Below are 16765 nucleotides of genomic sequence, written 5' to 3' on the forward strand. Positions count from 1 at the left end.
GACAGGAAAAAGATGGGTAAGGAATGGGGAGAGGGTTAGAGAGAGTGTGGGAAGTAGGATAAGAGGGACCACTGTGTGGTATGGAGGTCAGGATGGTGGGAGGTAAGACTGGATGGGGCCAAGTCAAGAACTGGGAGAGGGGCTGGGGTAGCGAGTGGGTACAGATTGGGTGAAGGGGCACAGAGGAGTGGGAAGTGTGCTATTATGGGGAACGTGGACTTGGAGAGGACGGGGGTTATATTCAGATGGAGATGAAGATGTGTCAGAGGGTCTTTGTTTCCCACATTAATTGGTAATAAAATAGTTGATAGTATATTTTTTTCATTTGCAAGAGACATGACTGCCAAAATGCTTTCAGTGTCAAGGGCCTGAATGAAATGATTTTTGGCCCTTTTAAGTTCATGCCTGTGTAGGGCATCAAGCAGTGACACAGCCTGCTCATGTGTCTGTCCTCACTTCCCCATCTCTGCCCAGTTCATCTCCACACCCCCCAACACAGAGGGAATGCTCTATGCATGTCTGAGCACATGGAATGTCAGGAGAACTGGCATATCCAGGTAGGGTCCAGATACAGAAAAGAATCCTTTATTGGAGATAGTTGGCCCTTTTGGTCTTAGAGACTATACCTCCTCACTCTTACCCAACTGAGTAAGAGTTTGCCATTTGGGGTGGCTGGCCTTTGCCATTTGGGGTGGCCACCCATTTTACGAGCTCCCAGCTAAAAAGCCCTGGACTCAGAAGATCCACCATCTCCCTTAGGTTCCAAAGTCTTCTGAACACTAATCCTCAATACACTCCACCACCACCACCACTGAGGAGCCTTTGCTTCCAAGGAGACCAGCCCTGAAGGTTTTACCAAAGGAACCACTCACTGCAATGGAGTAAGCCAGAAGCATGATAAGGATGACGATGATAAAGCCTGAAATGTCCCCCCAAGCACGGCGCAGGGCCGATGTGATCATGTTCATTTTGGGGTTCAACCTGAGCAGATGCCAAAGCTTCACCGTGGACAGCAGTACCAGGAAGGCCATGATGTAGCCAAGGGCAGCATCAGCTGCTGCTGTCTCACTGAAACTGATCCCCCTGTAGGACCAAAAGGCAAGAGTGAGTCTCAGAGACTGTGAGAAGCTCAGCCAGGGCTCATCTGCGCTCAGTCAGGATGCTGGATCCTCAGCCCAGGATGCAGGATTAGATTTACCATGATCTCAGAGCCCATCACTTCCCACAACAGGTCTGGGAGATATAAGGCTGGTCCAGTTCCCCCTGCTGGGTAATAATGAGATGGTGATGATAGTGATGGAGATGAGAGTGAAGATGGTGGTGGTGGTGGGGATGATGGTTATGATAGGGATGATGATGATGATGATGATGGAGTTGATGTGCTAGTGATGATGGTGGTGGTGGTCATGGGACCGTTACCTACCAGTTTCGGTTAGTGGCTGCAGAGCTAGGGAAGAATGGCAAAGGAGGAATCTTCCCAGGGTCAAGAAGATACAAGTGAGGGAGTTCTGTGAGCTTCCCCTCCTGGTCTGGGTTCACTCGATGCCACTTCCTCCCTCACACTTGTCTAAGTGTATGTCCACATTGCCCTTCCATTTGAAAGAAGGTTGGAAATACCATTCAGTTTTAGTACTGAGGGCCTAATGAACCTCAGCTGCATTTGGTCTTCAAGACCACTGGATGAGGCAAGTATTGCTGTCTCTGTTTTATGGATAAGGGCAAAGAAGAGTTGGCACAAGGTCACACAGCTAGTGACATAGCAACACAACTTGTGCTGGAAGAGAGTTGGAATCCAGGCCTGATTCCAAAGTCCGATTCTTCCCGCCATCCCACTCTGCCCTTCATTCCCCTCTGTGCCTATTTGCTTTAAATTCAGTCTTAATATCGGTGTGTCGTTAAAATGGCATAGACTTTTATCTAGTGACATGGATGGAGCACAGGTTATAGACAAAATTATATGATCTCAGGTTTGTAAATGCATTTAATATACGTATATAGTGCCTGAGTGAAAGCTATCCTTCTCCCTAATCTCCTGCCCTCCAGAATCTTCCTTCCCTTTGAGTTGATAGGCTCCTGGTATGGATGGCTGCTTCCTCCTTTGGTTCCTGTAGCACCTTTTTCCTGCCTCTTTTAAAACACCTAACCCTCTCTTGCGCCAGTTAATTGCTCATATATGTGGAAAAAATAACTACATAAGCCCTCCTTTATGATGACAGCTCTAATTAAAGCATGGTTCTCAGCCTTGGCTGCAGGTTAGAATAACCAAGGAAGCAATGAAAATACTAGAGCGGGACCCAGCACTGACTTCCTAGGTCTGGAATGTGGCCTGGTCATCAGGGTTTGATCATCTCCCTGGGCAGTTCTGCTGAGGAGCGAGGCCTGGGAACAGCTTGGGTTGAAAGGAGACTATGAAGCAAATCACTTGGTCTTAAAAAATATTTTTGAAATTTAGGATCTGGCTATGGAATGATTTATCTATTCCAACAAGCAAACAAAGTTTACAAGTTTCTGAAATAAATAGAAAACTTTGGTTAATTGATTTCTCAAATTCAACTGAGGTTTTCATGTAATACCACATTTTACTCTGGTTTCTGTCAAAAGTAGCAGATTTATGTTTTCTGACCCCCAGTGTGAAGAGAACTCTCTTGCTATAAAATTGTTTTATAACCCATCTAAGTAAGAAACCTGTCTGTGTGAATGTTGAGACTCAAGTATGTTTTAGGTCATTGTAAGGAATTATAAAGCATGGTTAATGTAGGGGGACAGTGATCATTTAAAAATTAGTGATCTTAATCACGTATAACCCAAAACTCAACCACTGTTTCTTCCTAGAATGCAGACTTTTTCTGCAAAGGGTCGGATGGTTTCTGTCCCAATGACTCAGTTCTATAGTTGTTATCAGGAAAGTGGCCATGGGCAATAGGTAAAGGAACAGGTAATGATGCAGTGTTCCATTAAAACTTTATTTACAAAAGCAGGTGGTAGGCTGGATTTGGACCCCAGGTCATCTTTTGCAGACCCCTTCAAGAGCTCTAAAACATCTTTAAATTTTAGAAATGCTGTTCGTAAGGTTTACAGCCAGCCTAAACAAAAATGAAAGTACTTAATAATTTCTGAACTCAAAGGACTCAGCTGCTACTGAGACCTTTCTGCGGAAGGGTGCCTGGAGAGAGGGTGGGGCTTTTGTTCCACCCTTGGGTGGCACCACAGGCATGGCACAAAGAGAAGCTCTGAGGGTTTGTGAGTTGATGAGACTTTCTAGGGTGGAGGTTAGGAACGCAGAGTTCATATAGGCCCTTCATTTGCATTTCCAAGGTCTGTGACCTTGCACAGAGTCCTTTCTGAGCCTCAGTTTCCTTATCTGTAAAAGGATGTTTATAGTATTATCTTTTAGAAGTTTTGGGAAGATTAAAGTAGAGGAGATAATGCTTTTACCTGCTGTTTTTATAGCAGTATAGGCATCCAACAATAAATAAATGTTAGCTCTATCAGTAAAATCAGTGAGTTGAGTCAAGAAACACAGTGGTTTGATGTAAGGGTTGGGATCCTGGAGACACACAAACTAGGTTTCTTGTTGTTTTCTTTTTAATATATTTCTTTAAAATTTAACTTTTAAGTAATCTCTACCCCCAACTCATGGGACTTAAACTCACGATCCTGAGATTTGAGAGTTGCAAGCTCTACCAAATGAGGCAGCCAGGCACCCCTTTGAGATTTTTTTAAAAAGTTTTATTTAAAAATTTTTTGGAGAGAGTTACCATGGGTGGACCAGAGAGAGAATCTTAAGCAGGCTCTGCACTGGGTGTGGAGCCCAAAGAGTTTATTTTTACATAATCTCTATACCCAAAGTGAAGCTTGAACTTACAACCCCAAGACCAAGAGTTGCATGGTCTACTGACTGAACCTCTCACACAAGCTAGGTTTAAATTACTTCTCTGCCACCTTTAAAATTACTTCTCTGCTGTGTTGCCTTGGTAAAGTCACATTACAGAGGTAATGTGAGCTTCAATTTATTTATTTGTAAAATGGAGTAATGATAATATAAGCAGACAGAGTTGGGGTCCCCAGAAATGAAAGACAGACAGGTTGCTTGCTGTCTTCCTTTCTGTAGGCTTTATGCCCAGCCTGGAGCCCAAAGTGGGGGGTTGAACTCACAAGTCTGACTGAAATCAAGACCCGTGCAGTGATCAAGAGTCAGATGCTTAACTGACTGAACCACCCAGGTGCCACTGGACATAGCTTTCTTGACACAAGAAGTCATTTCAGGCCCCCTGGCATCTTGTAAATGAATGTAAGGACAAAACAGCCATTATCAGGCCAGGAGGTAGTCTGATTCTATGAAGGAGATCAACAGTGATAAAGTGAAGACTAACCTGGTGCACTTTCTTGAGTTATCTTTGCAGGATCTAAACCCCCTGGAGTACTCAGATACCAGACCAACTAAAGCCAGAGATTTGATAATGCTAACCTTTGCCAGTCCCAGTGACTTTGATCTGGACTCATTTACCCTACGATGAGTTCTGCCTCAATTCCGTGCTGTATTCCCCATTGTGCAAGCCCCTTCAAGAAGATGTATTCACCCTTATCTTAAAACTTCCAGTTTTGTTATTTAGAGAGACCGCTTTGGGAAAGATTCTCAGTGTTCTCCTTTGTTGCAAGTAAAATGCTTCCTTTTCCTACTCTTTGGTTTAGTCGTGTCTTTTGGCTGGACAGTCACCAAGAGCAAACCTACTTTTGGGTAATGATAACATCTACAACCTTGGGCCCTTATGAGGATCTGGTGGGTTGGTGCATCCTGCCTAACAGAGTGGACACTTTGTAAATGATAGCAAATGTAGGTTGAGTGCTGCTACAGCTTTTGGGCGGGGACCTTACCAGGGTGTCACATGGTCTTTTGTTTTGATAAGATTTGCAAAAGTAAGATATTGTTCTATTTTGTCCTAAAAGAGCCCTCTCCAACTGTATATGCTTCAGGCCCTAACCCTGAATCTAAGTAGAAACTATAGTTATTTTTTTAAAACTGTATTTAAAAATACAGTTACTTTTTAAAAAAAGTGACCCTTTATCCTCTGAGGATCAACAGGATTTCAAAAGCTTCCCTCTGACCCTGGGGCCGCAGAGCTGGAGGAACCAGATCTAATGTGGGAGTTGGGGGCTGAGACAGAGCCACTTACTCCTTCCCATGGTTCCGGTAGTGCTGGATATCACGTTCTGCCAGGACAGCCCTCTTCACAAACATCGCCAGGGCGCTCCAGCTGGCCAGGATGATGGTCAGCTCCAGAAGATTCCACTTGCTATGGAAATAGCACCACCTCTGTTTCCTCATGAGCTTGCCCTGGGAAAGGAGCTGGAGGTTGTACTGAATGCCGGGGCCAGAACTGTGGCTCCCCACCCCTTCCACCATGGCTCTCCCAGCCAACCAAGATGGCCCTCCAGCAGGGGTCTACCGTGTCCTGGAGAGGCTCCTCAAAGCCCTGGCCCATGTGCCTGGAGAGCTTGGGGCCTCTCCCCAGCACTGCACACAGACCCCGTCTGCTTTCATCATCAACTAAGGCTGCAGAACTTGGAAGGCACAGAAGAGTGAATACAGCATCTAATTAAGAAAAACATTTAATTCTCTCTGATACAAAAAATTGGGGAAGGGGAAAGACCCTCCCACTCTTTCATAGAGTATTTACTTGAGAAAACTTGTTAATTGTGAATTCTTTCTCTGTCCCTTTGAGGTGTATGTCCATCTTTTTAAAAGTTAAACTAGTCTCAAGAATGTTTTTCTAAAGGACCTGGGAGCTTTCTCTTTGAAATGTGATCCTGAAGGAAGGTAGTGGCCTTCACTCCCAGTTTCCCTGGGAGGGTAGGAGCCAAATGGCAGGCACCAGGCTCCAAGTTGCAAAATTACCTCCTGTTGTGAACATGTACATTTATTCCCCCCCCCTTTTTTTTTTAATGTTTATTCATTTTTGAGAGAGTGTGAGCAAGGGAGGGGCGGAGAGAAGGAGACAGAAGATCTGAAGCCGGCTCTGTGCTGACAGTAAAGATCCATGCGGGGCTCCAACTCATGAACTGTGAAATCATGACTCACGGCCAAAGTCAGACGCTCAGCCAACTGAGCCACACAGGTGCCCTTCTTTTTCTTTCGATAAAGGCAGTTAGCAAACAAAAGTGGCAACCCCAATTACCAGGTGAATTTAGGGTGGACTAGTGGGATAGATATGCCATAAATCCTCTTGAGGATTAATTAGTGTTTATCTTAAGAATGAGTATATGAGCAATACACAAGGGTGAGATTCCTTTATGTTTTCAGAATCTCTTGGCTGTGCATCACCTTCTAGTTTAATGCTTATTCAATAAGAAAAGTTGTTTCCTTACGGAGAAGTGGAGAGTAGTTGTTTAATGGGGACAGTTTCAGTTTCGCAGGAAGAAAAAAGTGATGGATGGATAGATGGATGGTACTGAGGGTTGTATGACAGTGCGAATGTACTTGATACCACTGAGTTGTACACTTAAAAATGGTTAAAGTGGAAAAAAATGGCTAAAGTGGTAAACTTCATGCTATCTACCACAATTAGAAATAAATAATTTTGGGGGCGCCTGGGTGGCTTAGTCGGTTAAGCGTCCGACTTTTGCTTAGGTCATGATCTCGTGGTTCGTAGGTTCGAGCCCCGCGTCGGGCTCTGTGCTGACTGCCAGCGCAGAGCCTGGAGCCTGTTTCAGTCTGTGACTCCCTCTCTCTCTGACCCTCCCCTGCTCACACTGTCTCTCTCTCTCTCCTAGAAATAAATAAAACATTAAAAAAAAAAAAGAAAATAATCTTGTTCTTTTTTTTTTTTTTTTTTGACCTTTGTGCCTTTGTGGAGAGGTTTTCTAGATTGGCCAGAGACTTTGTTTTTAATTGTTTCCCCATCACGTGTCACAAGTCAAAAGGAATTATGCTGCGCAGGTTCTAAGCTTCCCCCACCATCTCCCCCAAAGCCCCTCCACTAAAGAGAATCTTCTATTGTCTGTTCCATTTCCCTCCTCCTACCCAGTCAGGGGACTCACATTTGGCTTCTAAGAGAGGCTAAGTTCACCTCCATCATAAAGAGATGAAGAGAGGAGATTTTTAAAATTTCTTAAGCAATATTTTGAGAAAGATTTAAGGGTTTTGGAGAGAAGGGTTCTGAAGCAGCTGCAGGCAGAGGGTGAGGGCAGCTGGGAAGTGGGTAGTCAGATGGGCCTCCTTTGATGTTCTCAGAAAAATGCAAAGACTTAGGTTGTTCTTTGGTAACTGTTCCCTGTTTGGGTTTGAATTGGTCCCACCCTGTGGGACCCAGGTTTATGAGCCTAATGGTGCGGCAGTGTGTCAAGTTCAGGGATTAGACTCTGGATTCAATTTTGGCCTTGGATGAGTTACTTAATGTCTCTGGACTTCAGCTTCCTACTCTGTGAAATGGAACCAATAGAACCTTCTCTTGTTATTGAAGGAGAAAATCACTCAGCATTCTTAGCGCAATGCCTATCACATGGTAAGCACTCAAGGTATCATCCTTCCTTTAAACTGTTTGTTGTGGCTGTTGAGCAGGGATTGGGGATGCCCTTTTAAGAGACCTGATTTGCATTTTTGTGGGGGAGGGGCAGGCCATATCTCAAGCTTCAAATGAGTTACCTGCCTCCTCAAATCCCCATCATTATCAATGTATGCACCTTCATTTTTCATTTTGGTGCAGCATGGTGGTAAAGGTGGCAAAGGGGATTTTTTCCCTAATTCCCTGGGACCACAGGTGAACCGCCAGCCGTGAGCACAGCCACCTGTCTCTGTCTCCCACCTTTGACATTTTTTGGAAGGGCTCAGTTCCTCTCCCTTCCCCATTCAGGAAGGACCACCCTCTGAATCTTAGTTCCTGAGAGGTGCCGAAAGTTGGTATTTGAGCCCGGTGGGCTCTCCAGACTACAGAAGGACCGAAAGGTTGCCATGGCAAACAGGCAAACAGAACCTTTCCGTCTCCCTTCCACTGGCCTCACTCCAGGGAAGGGTGTGCGAGAGGGGACAGGCACACTGCCACCTCCATCCCAGGGAGCCCTAGTCTACCCCTCACCTGCACAATCATGTAGTAGAGGAGGAACAGAAGGTAGATGACCTCTGCCGCGACCACGAAGGGGTGCCAACCATCAGTGAAGGGGTACAGGCGCAGGCTTTGCATGTTCGCATGTGCAACGAAGGTTCCTGGGAAGCAAAATGCGTTCTGCTCACTCCTGGCTATCTGCCTGCTCAGAGCCACCGCTCCTGACCGGAAGTCATCAGTGGCATGATGCAAGCTCAGGCCATTCTGAGGGCTGGCAGGGCAGAAGAAGAGATCAAGGTCCTTCACACCCAAAAACCCAAGGGACTGAACAGGGACACTTGGTGGATGCCAGTGACAATGCACTTATCAGAAGGGATGCCAGGAGCTGCATGGGAGGAGCCGCTCCCTACCCTCTGCATCTGGTGTCCTCTGTTTGTGCCCTCAGTCACCTCCAGCCAGAGCACGGCCGCCCAGTTAACATTAATCTGCTCCAGGCTGGCTCACATAAAGCCAGTTCACCTAAAGAGAGTTCACTGAAGACCAATTCATCTGTTGACCAATATGCCTAAAATTCAACCTTCTTTTGAATCAACTTTCATCCATTTGTGTATCTTTTCTTTTTGGCAGATATTGTAATGATATTTTAGTTCTCTTTTAAGAAAAAAACCAAGTTGAGTAATAAGGCTGCTGCCTCTGAACACAAAGCCAACCTCAAGAATGGCAGAATGCAGAGACACAAACAACCGAAGGGCGTCCTTGCCGCCATCGGTGGACTGCTCGAACCAGCCAGACCTGAAACCCACCCCTCACATTTCATCCGTTAGAAACACATAATTTGATCGGATGTGTTTGGGGACAAACTGTGTCACTAGTCAGAACTGCAAAGGTGGCAAAAAGAAATAGAACGTAATGATACAAGTAAACACACCCGCCTCAAAAGGATTTGAAAGAAGTGCTTGATGGTGTTGACATCAAGTGGCCAGTGATCATGGAAGTTGAAGGCCTTTTACTTTTCACTCTACACAGTTCTGAAATTTAAGGAACTATAGACATGTGTTAGTTTTATTAAAAATGTAATTTGATACTAAAAACTTTAATTTTTAAAGGAAAGGTAGTGGAATTTTAGGAAGATTGATATTAGCTGAAGAGGCTTTAGGTCAGTGTTTTCAGTAGATTTTGAAAGGGTTAAAAAGAGGGAGGAAGGCGGGAGGGAAAAGGAGAAGACAGAATACCAGAGTACGTACCTCTAGTTAAGGGAAATATTTTTGAAGCTCTTGTCTCTTATGTGTATTTGTGTGTCTGTGTATGTCAGAATATGATGTAAAATGTACTTCACACTGTCGGCTGAGGTACAGAGTTGTAAAGCAGTGTTTTAGGTGAAATTATCTGTGTCCAGGTCACCCCCTTCCCAGCTCTTCACTGCTAGCCCCTCACCCCGCCTTCCCCGGAGTGGGAAGCTCAAGACTATGAGCTGCCTTCAGACCCCAACTGGCTTTCCTTGGAGCGTCTTGGGAGACAGGTCTGAGGGAAATGGGGGCAACTAGGAATATGGCTGGAGCAGCCCTGGAACCTGGCCTTTGGGTGCCCAGGGAGAGCCAAGACCCACACTCCCTGAATCTCCCCCCAAACAACCATTTGCCCTGGAGCTCTGCCCCTGGGGCACCGAGGTCCAGCCTGGTCAGGAGCCCTGGCCCAGGGGGAGGGGCATCTGTCTTCCAGAACACTGCAGGTGGGGTCACAGGCAAGGCTGCCCACCCAGGCCACTGGTCTCCAGGGTCAGAGTGATGATGCAGAACAGATTGACGTTGGCGTTGTAGACCGTGAACTCCACAAAAACGGCTCTGGTCAGGCTGTCCAGCCAAGTGTTGTCAAATAGGTACTGGAGAATTCTGTAGGAAGAGGGGTATTTAGAGACAGCTCCATCTGCCATGGCTCCGTGCCCCTTCTGCCCCGGAGGAAGCCAAGACTTTCTGTGAAGATTTCTCCCACTGGCTCTGCTCCATGCCCTGCACCATAGGGCCCTGGGCCTGCTCCTGGGAGTGATCACAGCTTCCCACCAGTGGTGCAGTGTCTTGGCACTCCCGGTCTCCTGACTGTTAGAGCAGAGGTCCTCAGAGTGTGGGCCCCATACTGTATCTGCCTCATGTGGAAACTTGTTAGAAATGCAGATTCCCAGACCCCACCCCAGATCTCCCAAAACAGAACCTCTGGGGGCGGAGCCTGGGGATTTCTGCTTTGATGAGCCTTCCCAGGGATCATGATGCTTTTTTTTTTTTTAATTGTGATGCTTTTTAAAGTTTGAGGATCCCTGAGCAAGAGGAAGTGTACAGAAAATCAGGGGCTTAGGCAGGCGGCGGGGGCAGCTATTGAAATCTCTCTTGGGCTGGCAGGTCACATAAGACCAGTTCCTGGAGGTGTGCCCACCGGTGCTGTGGAAAGAGCGTGTACTGGAGGGCCCTGGGTTCAAATCCGGACTGCCTTGCAGTCAAGCTAATAACCTCTCCATGACTCAGTTTCCTCGTCTACAATGGTGTTGACACCAGCACTTCAGGAACATTGTGAAGAGAAAATGCAATAATTGTGTATGTGTGTGTGTGTGCCCGCTGTTATTACTGACAGCAATAATCATGGGCCTATTCTTAAGTATATTAAAATATGCCCTGTTTCCAGTGGGTCTGCATCCTGCTTGGTGTACAGAAGAGAGAATATCAGTTGTTCCAAAGGCAGGAAAACACCTTTTATGCCAAAACAGACTATCCCTGGCCTGTCCTTAATCCCAGGGGACCCCTCCCTGGTGGTTTGTTACCTGTGTTCCTCAGTTTTGTAATAATACAGGGAGGAGACTGAGGTTCACATGGGTTCACTAACTTGCCCAGGTCTACACAGTTAACAGCAAACTGTGCCAGGGTGTCACACCTTGGGTGCTCGAACTCTGGAGTGTGCTGGGAGAGGTGATCTGCATGGGTCCTGGGTGTCCTTGCACCATCAGGTTGGGTGTTCCAGGAATGGAGGGTCTGTCTGGGCTTTACCCAAGTCATTTCTCGAGGCTGTGTTTGTAGTGAGCAACCTCAAGAGATGAAGATGGGGTGACATCCTTCAGACAAAGAGCAGGCTTGCTCCTGCTACCATAAAAACAGTGAATTCTCCAAACTCTGTGTTCTTTCCTGGTCCTGTAACTCACTGCGCATACAAGCAGAATTTGGGGTAAGGTTAAGAGCCTTAACCACTTCCCATCTGCCTGGTGGTGGACAGCTCTGCGTGGTAGAATCCCCATCCCTATACTGGCTCTAGCAGAGGCCACCAGACTCAGCCCAGCAGCCTGAGAGTGATGGAGAGGGACTTCTCCAACTGGGAGATTGCAGCTTCCAGGGGCCTGGAAATACCATCTGAATTCTCCTGAGACCCCCAGTCTCTCCCCATAGCAGCACAAATGAGCTTGGCTGCACCTGCCAGTCAGACCTGGACTCTTGCAAATGGCTCTCCTTGCCCACATGTGAATCAAGTGAGTCTTACCTTGATGCGCTTTTGTGATCAGTTCCCAGGGGGGCCACGTAACCACCTCCCCAGTACACGGTGAGTTTGCCCCAGATGGGATACCCTCGGCGCTGGCGCTGGCTCTGGTACTGCCAAGCTTGGGAAAGGCCACTGCTGCTATTGAGGACGGAGGCATTCCAGCCCTCCCCGTAGTCTGACAGGTCTTCAGCGTCCAGGGAGTATGGCGCACGGCATCCATGAAGAGAAGCCTGCAGCTGTGGAGCAAGAGAGCAAGAGCTTTCCCGGACCCTCACTTGGCGAATCTGGGCACTGCCAACCAGCTTGGAGTTCCCATCAGTGATAAAGCCTGGAGATGAAAAACCAGTGGGTCATTCTAGCCATCAAAATCATTTTCACGCACTCCAAGCTCCCTGGCCTGGACGCTAACGTGAACTTCACTGTAGCCATTGCAAAACGGTCAGGAGTAGCTCATGTAGGAGGCTGCATTCATCACCATCTCTCCACCCCAGGCACCATCCAGTTCCTGCACAGCTTCTCTTGAGGAAGGGTACCCCCGCCATCCAGTCATCACCAGGGAGACCCTCCGTGCCCTTTCCCTCAATGCCCACATCCTAATGGTCAACAAGGCCCATCAACTCTACCTCTTCAGTGTTGTCTGCACCCACACCCCTCTCTCCATCACCCCAGCCCCACATCCCTGCATCAGCCCCATCATTTCACCCTAGTATCCTAATTACTGTCTACTTCAGCTTCTCCGTGATTCCAGAATGATCCTTCTTAAACACAGATTCAGTTCAGTTACTCCCTCATGGAGAAACTGTCAATGGCTTCTTGTTTGCTTAAGCATAAACTATGAACTTCTGAGGCCCTTCATGATCTTGCCACTATTTCTCTCTCCTGCTTTGCTTCTCACTGGTCCTCAATTCATACCCTACAATGCAGCCACGCTCAGTGCTTTATAATGCCGGGAATGTGCTATCGTGTCTCAGGCTTGCCTTTTCTCATGTTATCCCTTCTGCCTGGGTACTATTTCTGTCTAGCCCATTCATGCTCAGTTAGCTCTCATTTAGGAAGTCCTCCACTCCGCACGAAGGGGGCTTTAGGGCCCCTCTCTTGTGCATACACAGCCTTCTGAGAGTCTCTCCTTCAAAGCATATCATCCCGTGGTTATTGATTCTCTATAATGCTGATGGTGACAGTGACCCATGCCTGTTCTTAGGAATATGCACAAGGGGGCTGACGCACATCCTGGGTGAGGGGAGAGTACCTGGGTAATGACTGTACAGGTTGCTCATGAGGGTGGTGTTCGCCCACGCGAAGAACTCCTGGAAGCCGAGCACAGCTGAAAAGCCTTGGGTGAAGCTGCGCTCGAGGTGTCTGTTGAAGTGGTAGGTGCTGGGGTCCCTGTGCCCGTAGGCGACCAGCAGCAGCATCCACAGGAAGCCCAGATATGCTGGGAAGGGAGGCACAGCCCTGGTCACACGGGGTCCCCAGTCCCACCAAGCCCAAGGCAGGAAATAGAATGGCACATAGCAACACCTTGTAGACCAGCTACTTGCCCCCCACCCCCCAGTGACAGTGGAACCAATCCTTAGACAGCAGAAAGGAGTAAAGTCCACAGCCTGTAAGCCTCCTGCCTGGGTTCAGATCCTGGCTCTGCCGCTTCCTCTCCATGTGCCCTTCACAAGTGACTTAACTCCTTTGCCTTACTCTCCTTGTCTGTGAAATGGGGATAATTCAATTCACAGGGTTCTGATGAGGGAGTCAACAAATTAATCTTTATAAACCACTTAAAAATAGTGCCTGCACAGTATTCATGCTCCATAAATGTTTCTTAAGAAGAATCTTTTAAAATTGGGGCTCTGCCGTGTTGCAGTGCTGAGGATAGAATGATGAGAATGACAGTTGTGTCCCCTGCCCTCAGGGAGGTCACCTGTAGACAGGTGAGTGTGATGTAAGGGCCCTTTAGGTACAGAGATTTAGTTTAGGATGCCAGGTATCAAAATCTTAGAGGTATGCAGAGCCTTACTGATCCAGAATCTCTGGGCCCAGGGCCTAGGAATATACATTCCAGCAACCCCTGCCTGGGATGAATTAAGGCTCTGCCCCTATATCCGGGTGCTCTTTATTCTGTGCATGCTGCTACTGCTATGCAAGCTTCCCTGTTCTCTGCATTTGTCTGGCTGCAATGTGCTCAGCCAGTGGGAAGGCAGGCTGGGAGTGCTGCAGGGTCAGTGTCCTCCCTGGGAGCAGCCCTCACCAGTGACCTGTGACTGACAGCTTCGGGGCGTGTACTACAGGCCCCCACAGAGGTCCCCAGTAGGACTGACCTCCAGTTCCCACATGGAACCCATGCATCACATCTTCTATTGCCAGCCTTCTCTCTTCTTTCCTTTTCTCTACCAGTGGTTGCCAGGATCACCTCCCCAACCCACTACTGGTACCCAGATCTGCTTAAGGGAAAACCCAGACAAAGATACACAGAAGCTCCTGGTCAACAGCCTTGGGAAGCCTTTCTGAAGACACCCAGTCTTTGGGCTAAGAATTAAAGAATAAAGAATTAGCCAGAAGGAAAGGTGGGGAGGAGGGGAGGTACATTTCAGGCAGGTTAGAGTAGCCTGGGCAAAGGCCTGGGGTCCAGAGAGGGCAAGGGGTCCCAGGAGCTATAGAACAGAGCTCAGGGTACATGGGCCAAGAGACGTGACCCAGGGTGGACAGAGCCACAGTAGGGAGCTCAGGTTTTATCCTAAGGTCCATGTGAGGCACCAAAGGATTTTAAGTGTAGGGAAGGAGGTGGGGCAAATTGATATTTAGGAAAACAGGCCCAGAGGCAGTGTGGGTCTGTCGAAGATTCCGCCATTGACTGTTCAAGTCTCTGCTGACAACCAGCGAGTGGGGAGACTGCTTGTGGGTGACCTCACCGCCTACCCAGGATTTCTCTGATGAAGGCAAATGCCTTCTGTTCCTTGAGGTGGGTAGTTTTCATCTTCTCGATGTCAGTAGCCAGAGGCGGCTGGTAGATGTCCTTTCTGCTGCATCTTCGTGCTCGGAACAAGGCAGAGGGATCTGTGGAAGCAAGGACACCAGGACAGCTCTGCTCTGAAGCCAGCAGCCTCCTCTCTCACCGGGTACAACAGAATCCACCATTCCTCCTTCTCAGGAGCCATTTCCTAACACTGCCCTCTACGCCTCTGCCCTTCCATCCCCACATTCAGAATTCCACCCCTTCTGCTCCTGCGGAGAGTTCTCCTAGTACTGAAAGCACAACGCCCTCCCCTCCCTGTGCTCCTGGACTCTAAGTCAGATCCCAGTACTCCGAAATTTTGACGGACGGAAGAAGGAGGGTAACTGATATTTCATGTCTAATTCTAAGGATCTTTTTTTTTTCCAAGCCACTTTATTAAGTTATAATTTTCATAAATATTCCCATTGGAAATCTCCAATTCAGTGATTTTAGTAGATTTATAGAGTTGTGCAAGCCATCACCACAACCCCATTTTAGAACATTTTCATCAATCCAAAAGGTTCCCTCATCTCCCCGTGAAGTCAGTCCCCATTCCCACCCTCAGTCCCATCAAATTGCTTTCTGTCTCGATAGATTTTTTTTTTTTTTTTCCTGGATGGTTCATATAAATGGAATCATGCAGTGCATCGTTTCTGGTGTCTGGTTTCTTTCACTTAGCATAATGGTTTGGTGTCTATCCATGTTGTTGTATAATTAGTATTTAGTTCCTTTTTTTGGTATGGATATACTCCTATATGTGTATCCGTTTGCGTCTAGATTGTTCCTGGTTAGGGCTATTATGATGAATAATGCTGCTATGAACGTTCATGTTCATGTACAGGTGGACATATGTTTTCATTTCTCTTGGGGAGATTCCTAGGAGTGGCCAGTTGGCTATTTGCAGTGAACCTGCTGTGGTCATATAGATGCAAGTTCCTGCAGGAAAATAAGTCTTCATTTCTCTGGGATAAATGCCCAAGAATGTAATTGCTGGGGCATATGGTAAGACCGTTTTTAGATTTGAAAGGAACTGCCAAACTTTTCCAGAGTGACTGTACCATTTTACATTCACACCAGCGCCGTGAGAATGCTCCAGTTTCTCTGCATCCTTGTCAGCATTTGCTATCATCACTGTTTTTTACTTTAGCTATTCTGATAGGGGTGTATTATGCCAACTGTCTTTTGCATCCATGCCTTTCTTTCTACCCTCACTACCAGTACATATCATCTCTTGTCTGGACCATTCCAGTAGTCTTTTCCTCACTTGTACATTTGACCCAATACTTCTCGTCTCCTAAGAGCAATTATAGTAATCTTTCTCAAATCACAAGATAAATCATGTCTCTTGTATTTAGCACTCCAAAACTCCAGCGTTGACCCAGGTGCTACGAGGCCCTGCTTCCTCCCCACCTCTCTGCCCTCATTTGTTTCTCCTTCCTTCCTTCCTTCCTTCCTTCCTTCCTTCCTTCCTTCGAGTGCACACAAGAGAATGTGTGGGGCAGAAGGAGAGAGAGAATCTCAAGCAGTCTCCACACCCAGCATGGAGCCAGTTTGAAGCTCAGTCTCACAACTGTGAGATCATAACCTGAGCCAAAGTCATAGGCTTAACCGACTGAGCCACCTAGGTGCCCCTGCCCTCATTTTGAACTCTTCTCCCCCTAATTCCCCAAGCTTCAGCTATGCTGTCCATAGTCATGTAAAATGACAAGCTCCATCCCACCTCAGGGCCTTTGCACATGCCCAGTGTGCAGCCTCTCCATTCACCAGGCTTCAGGAACCAGTGGAGGTGCTACCTCTGCAGAGAGGCCTGCACTCTCCCATTCTCTCCCTAAGTTCTCACATTGCACACTTGCATGTCTACTCGTGTTGTTTACTTATTCAGCGCATCCCCCTCAGTGGACTGTGCTTTCCAAGGGCAACCTGCCCCCCCAGTGCTGTGTTGCTTGGGGTGGGAGCAGGGATTGGCTTCAGATGGTCAAGAGGGAACATTTTGAGGGTGATGAAGACGCTCCAAATCTGAAGTGAGATAATGGTTGCACAGCTCTATTAAATTTACTAAAATCAGTGAATTACACACTTACAGTGAGTAGATTTACGTAAATCATGTTCCTGAGCCATCAAACTGCCTGGCACACAGCAAGTACTCCCTGAGTAGCTGCCAAAGGAATGACTGGATGAATATTTAATTGTTCTGGAAGCTGGTGTCTCTTTGAACAAAAATTACTCT

The 16765-nt window shown here is 47.3% G+C and overlaps 2 protein-coding genes across 2 annotated transcripts in view; both read right to left on the reverse strand.

Annotated features, from left to right (window-relative positions):
* Window positions 1-16765, reverse strand: part of GCSH (glycine cleavage system protein H) — a 39838-nt gene that overhangs the window by 20601 nt on the left and 2472 nt on the right. The window lies entirely within an intron of this gene.
* LOC144223351 (polycystin-1-like protein 2) overlaps window positions 1-16765 on the reverse strand; it is a 92296-nt gene that overhangs the window by 3096 nt on the left and 72435 nt on the right. Inside the window, exons 34-40 of the mRNA XM_077754056.1 lie at window positions 14463-14600; window positions 12802-12987; window positions 11553-11880; window positions 9795-9928; window positions 8073-8200; window positions 5175-5335; window positions 873-1083 (exon numbers count right to left, since the gene is read on the reverse strand). Of these exons, the coding sequence (XP_077610182.1) occupies window positions 873-1083; window positions 5175-5335; window positions 8073-8200; window positions 9795-9928; window positions 11553-11880; window positions 12802-12987; window positions 14463-14600 (1286 nt within the window). The remainder of the gene's footprint in view (window positions 1-872; window positions 1084-5174; window positions 5336-8072; window positions 8201-9794; window positions 9929-11552; window positions 11881-12801; window positions 12988-14462; window positions 14601-16765) is intronic.

This window comes from Crocuta crocuta, unplaced genomic scaffold (genome assembly GCF_008692635.1).
Source record: "Crocuta crocuta isolate KB4526 unplaced genomic scaffold, BGI_CrCroc_1.0 scaffold61, whole genome shotgun sequence".
In the NCBI taxonomy this organism is placed as follows: Eukaryota; Metazoa; Chordata; class Mammalia; order Carnivora; family Hyaenidae; genus Crocuta; species Crocuta crocuta.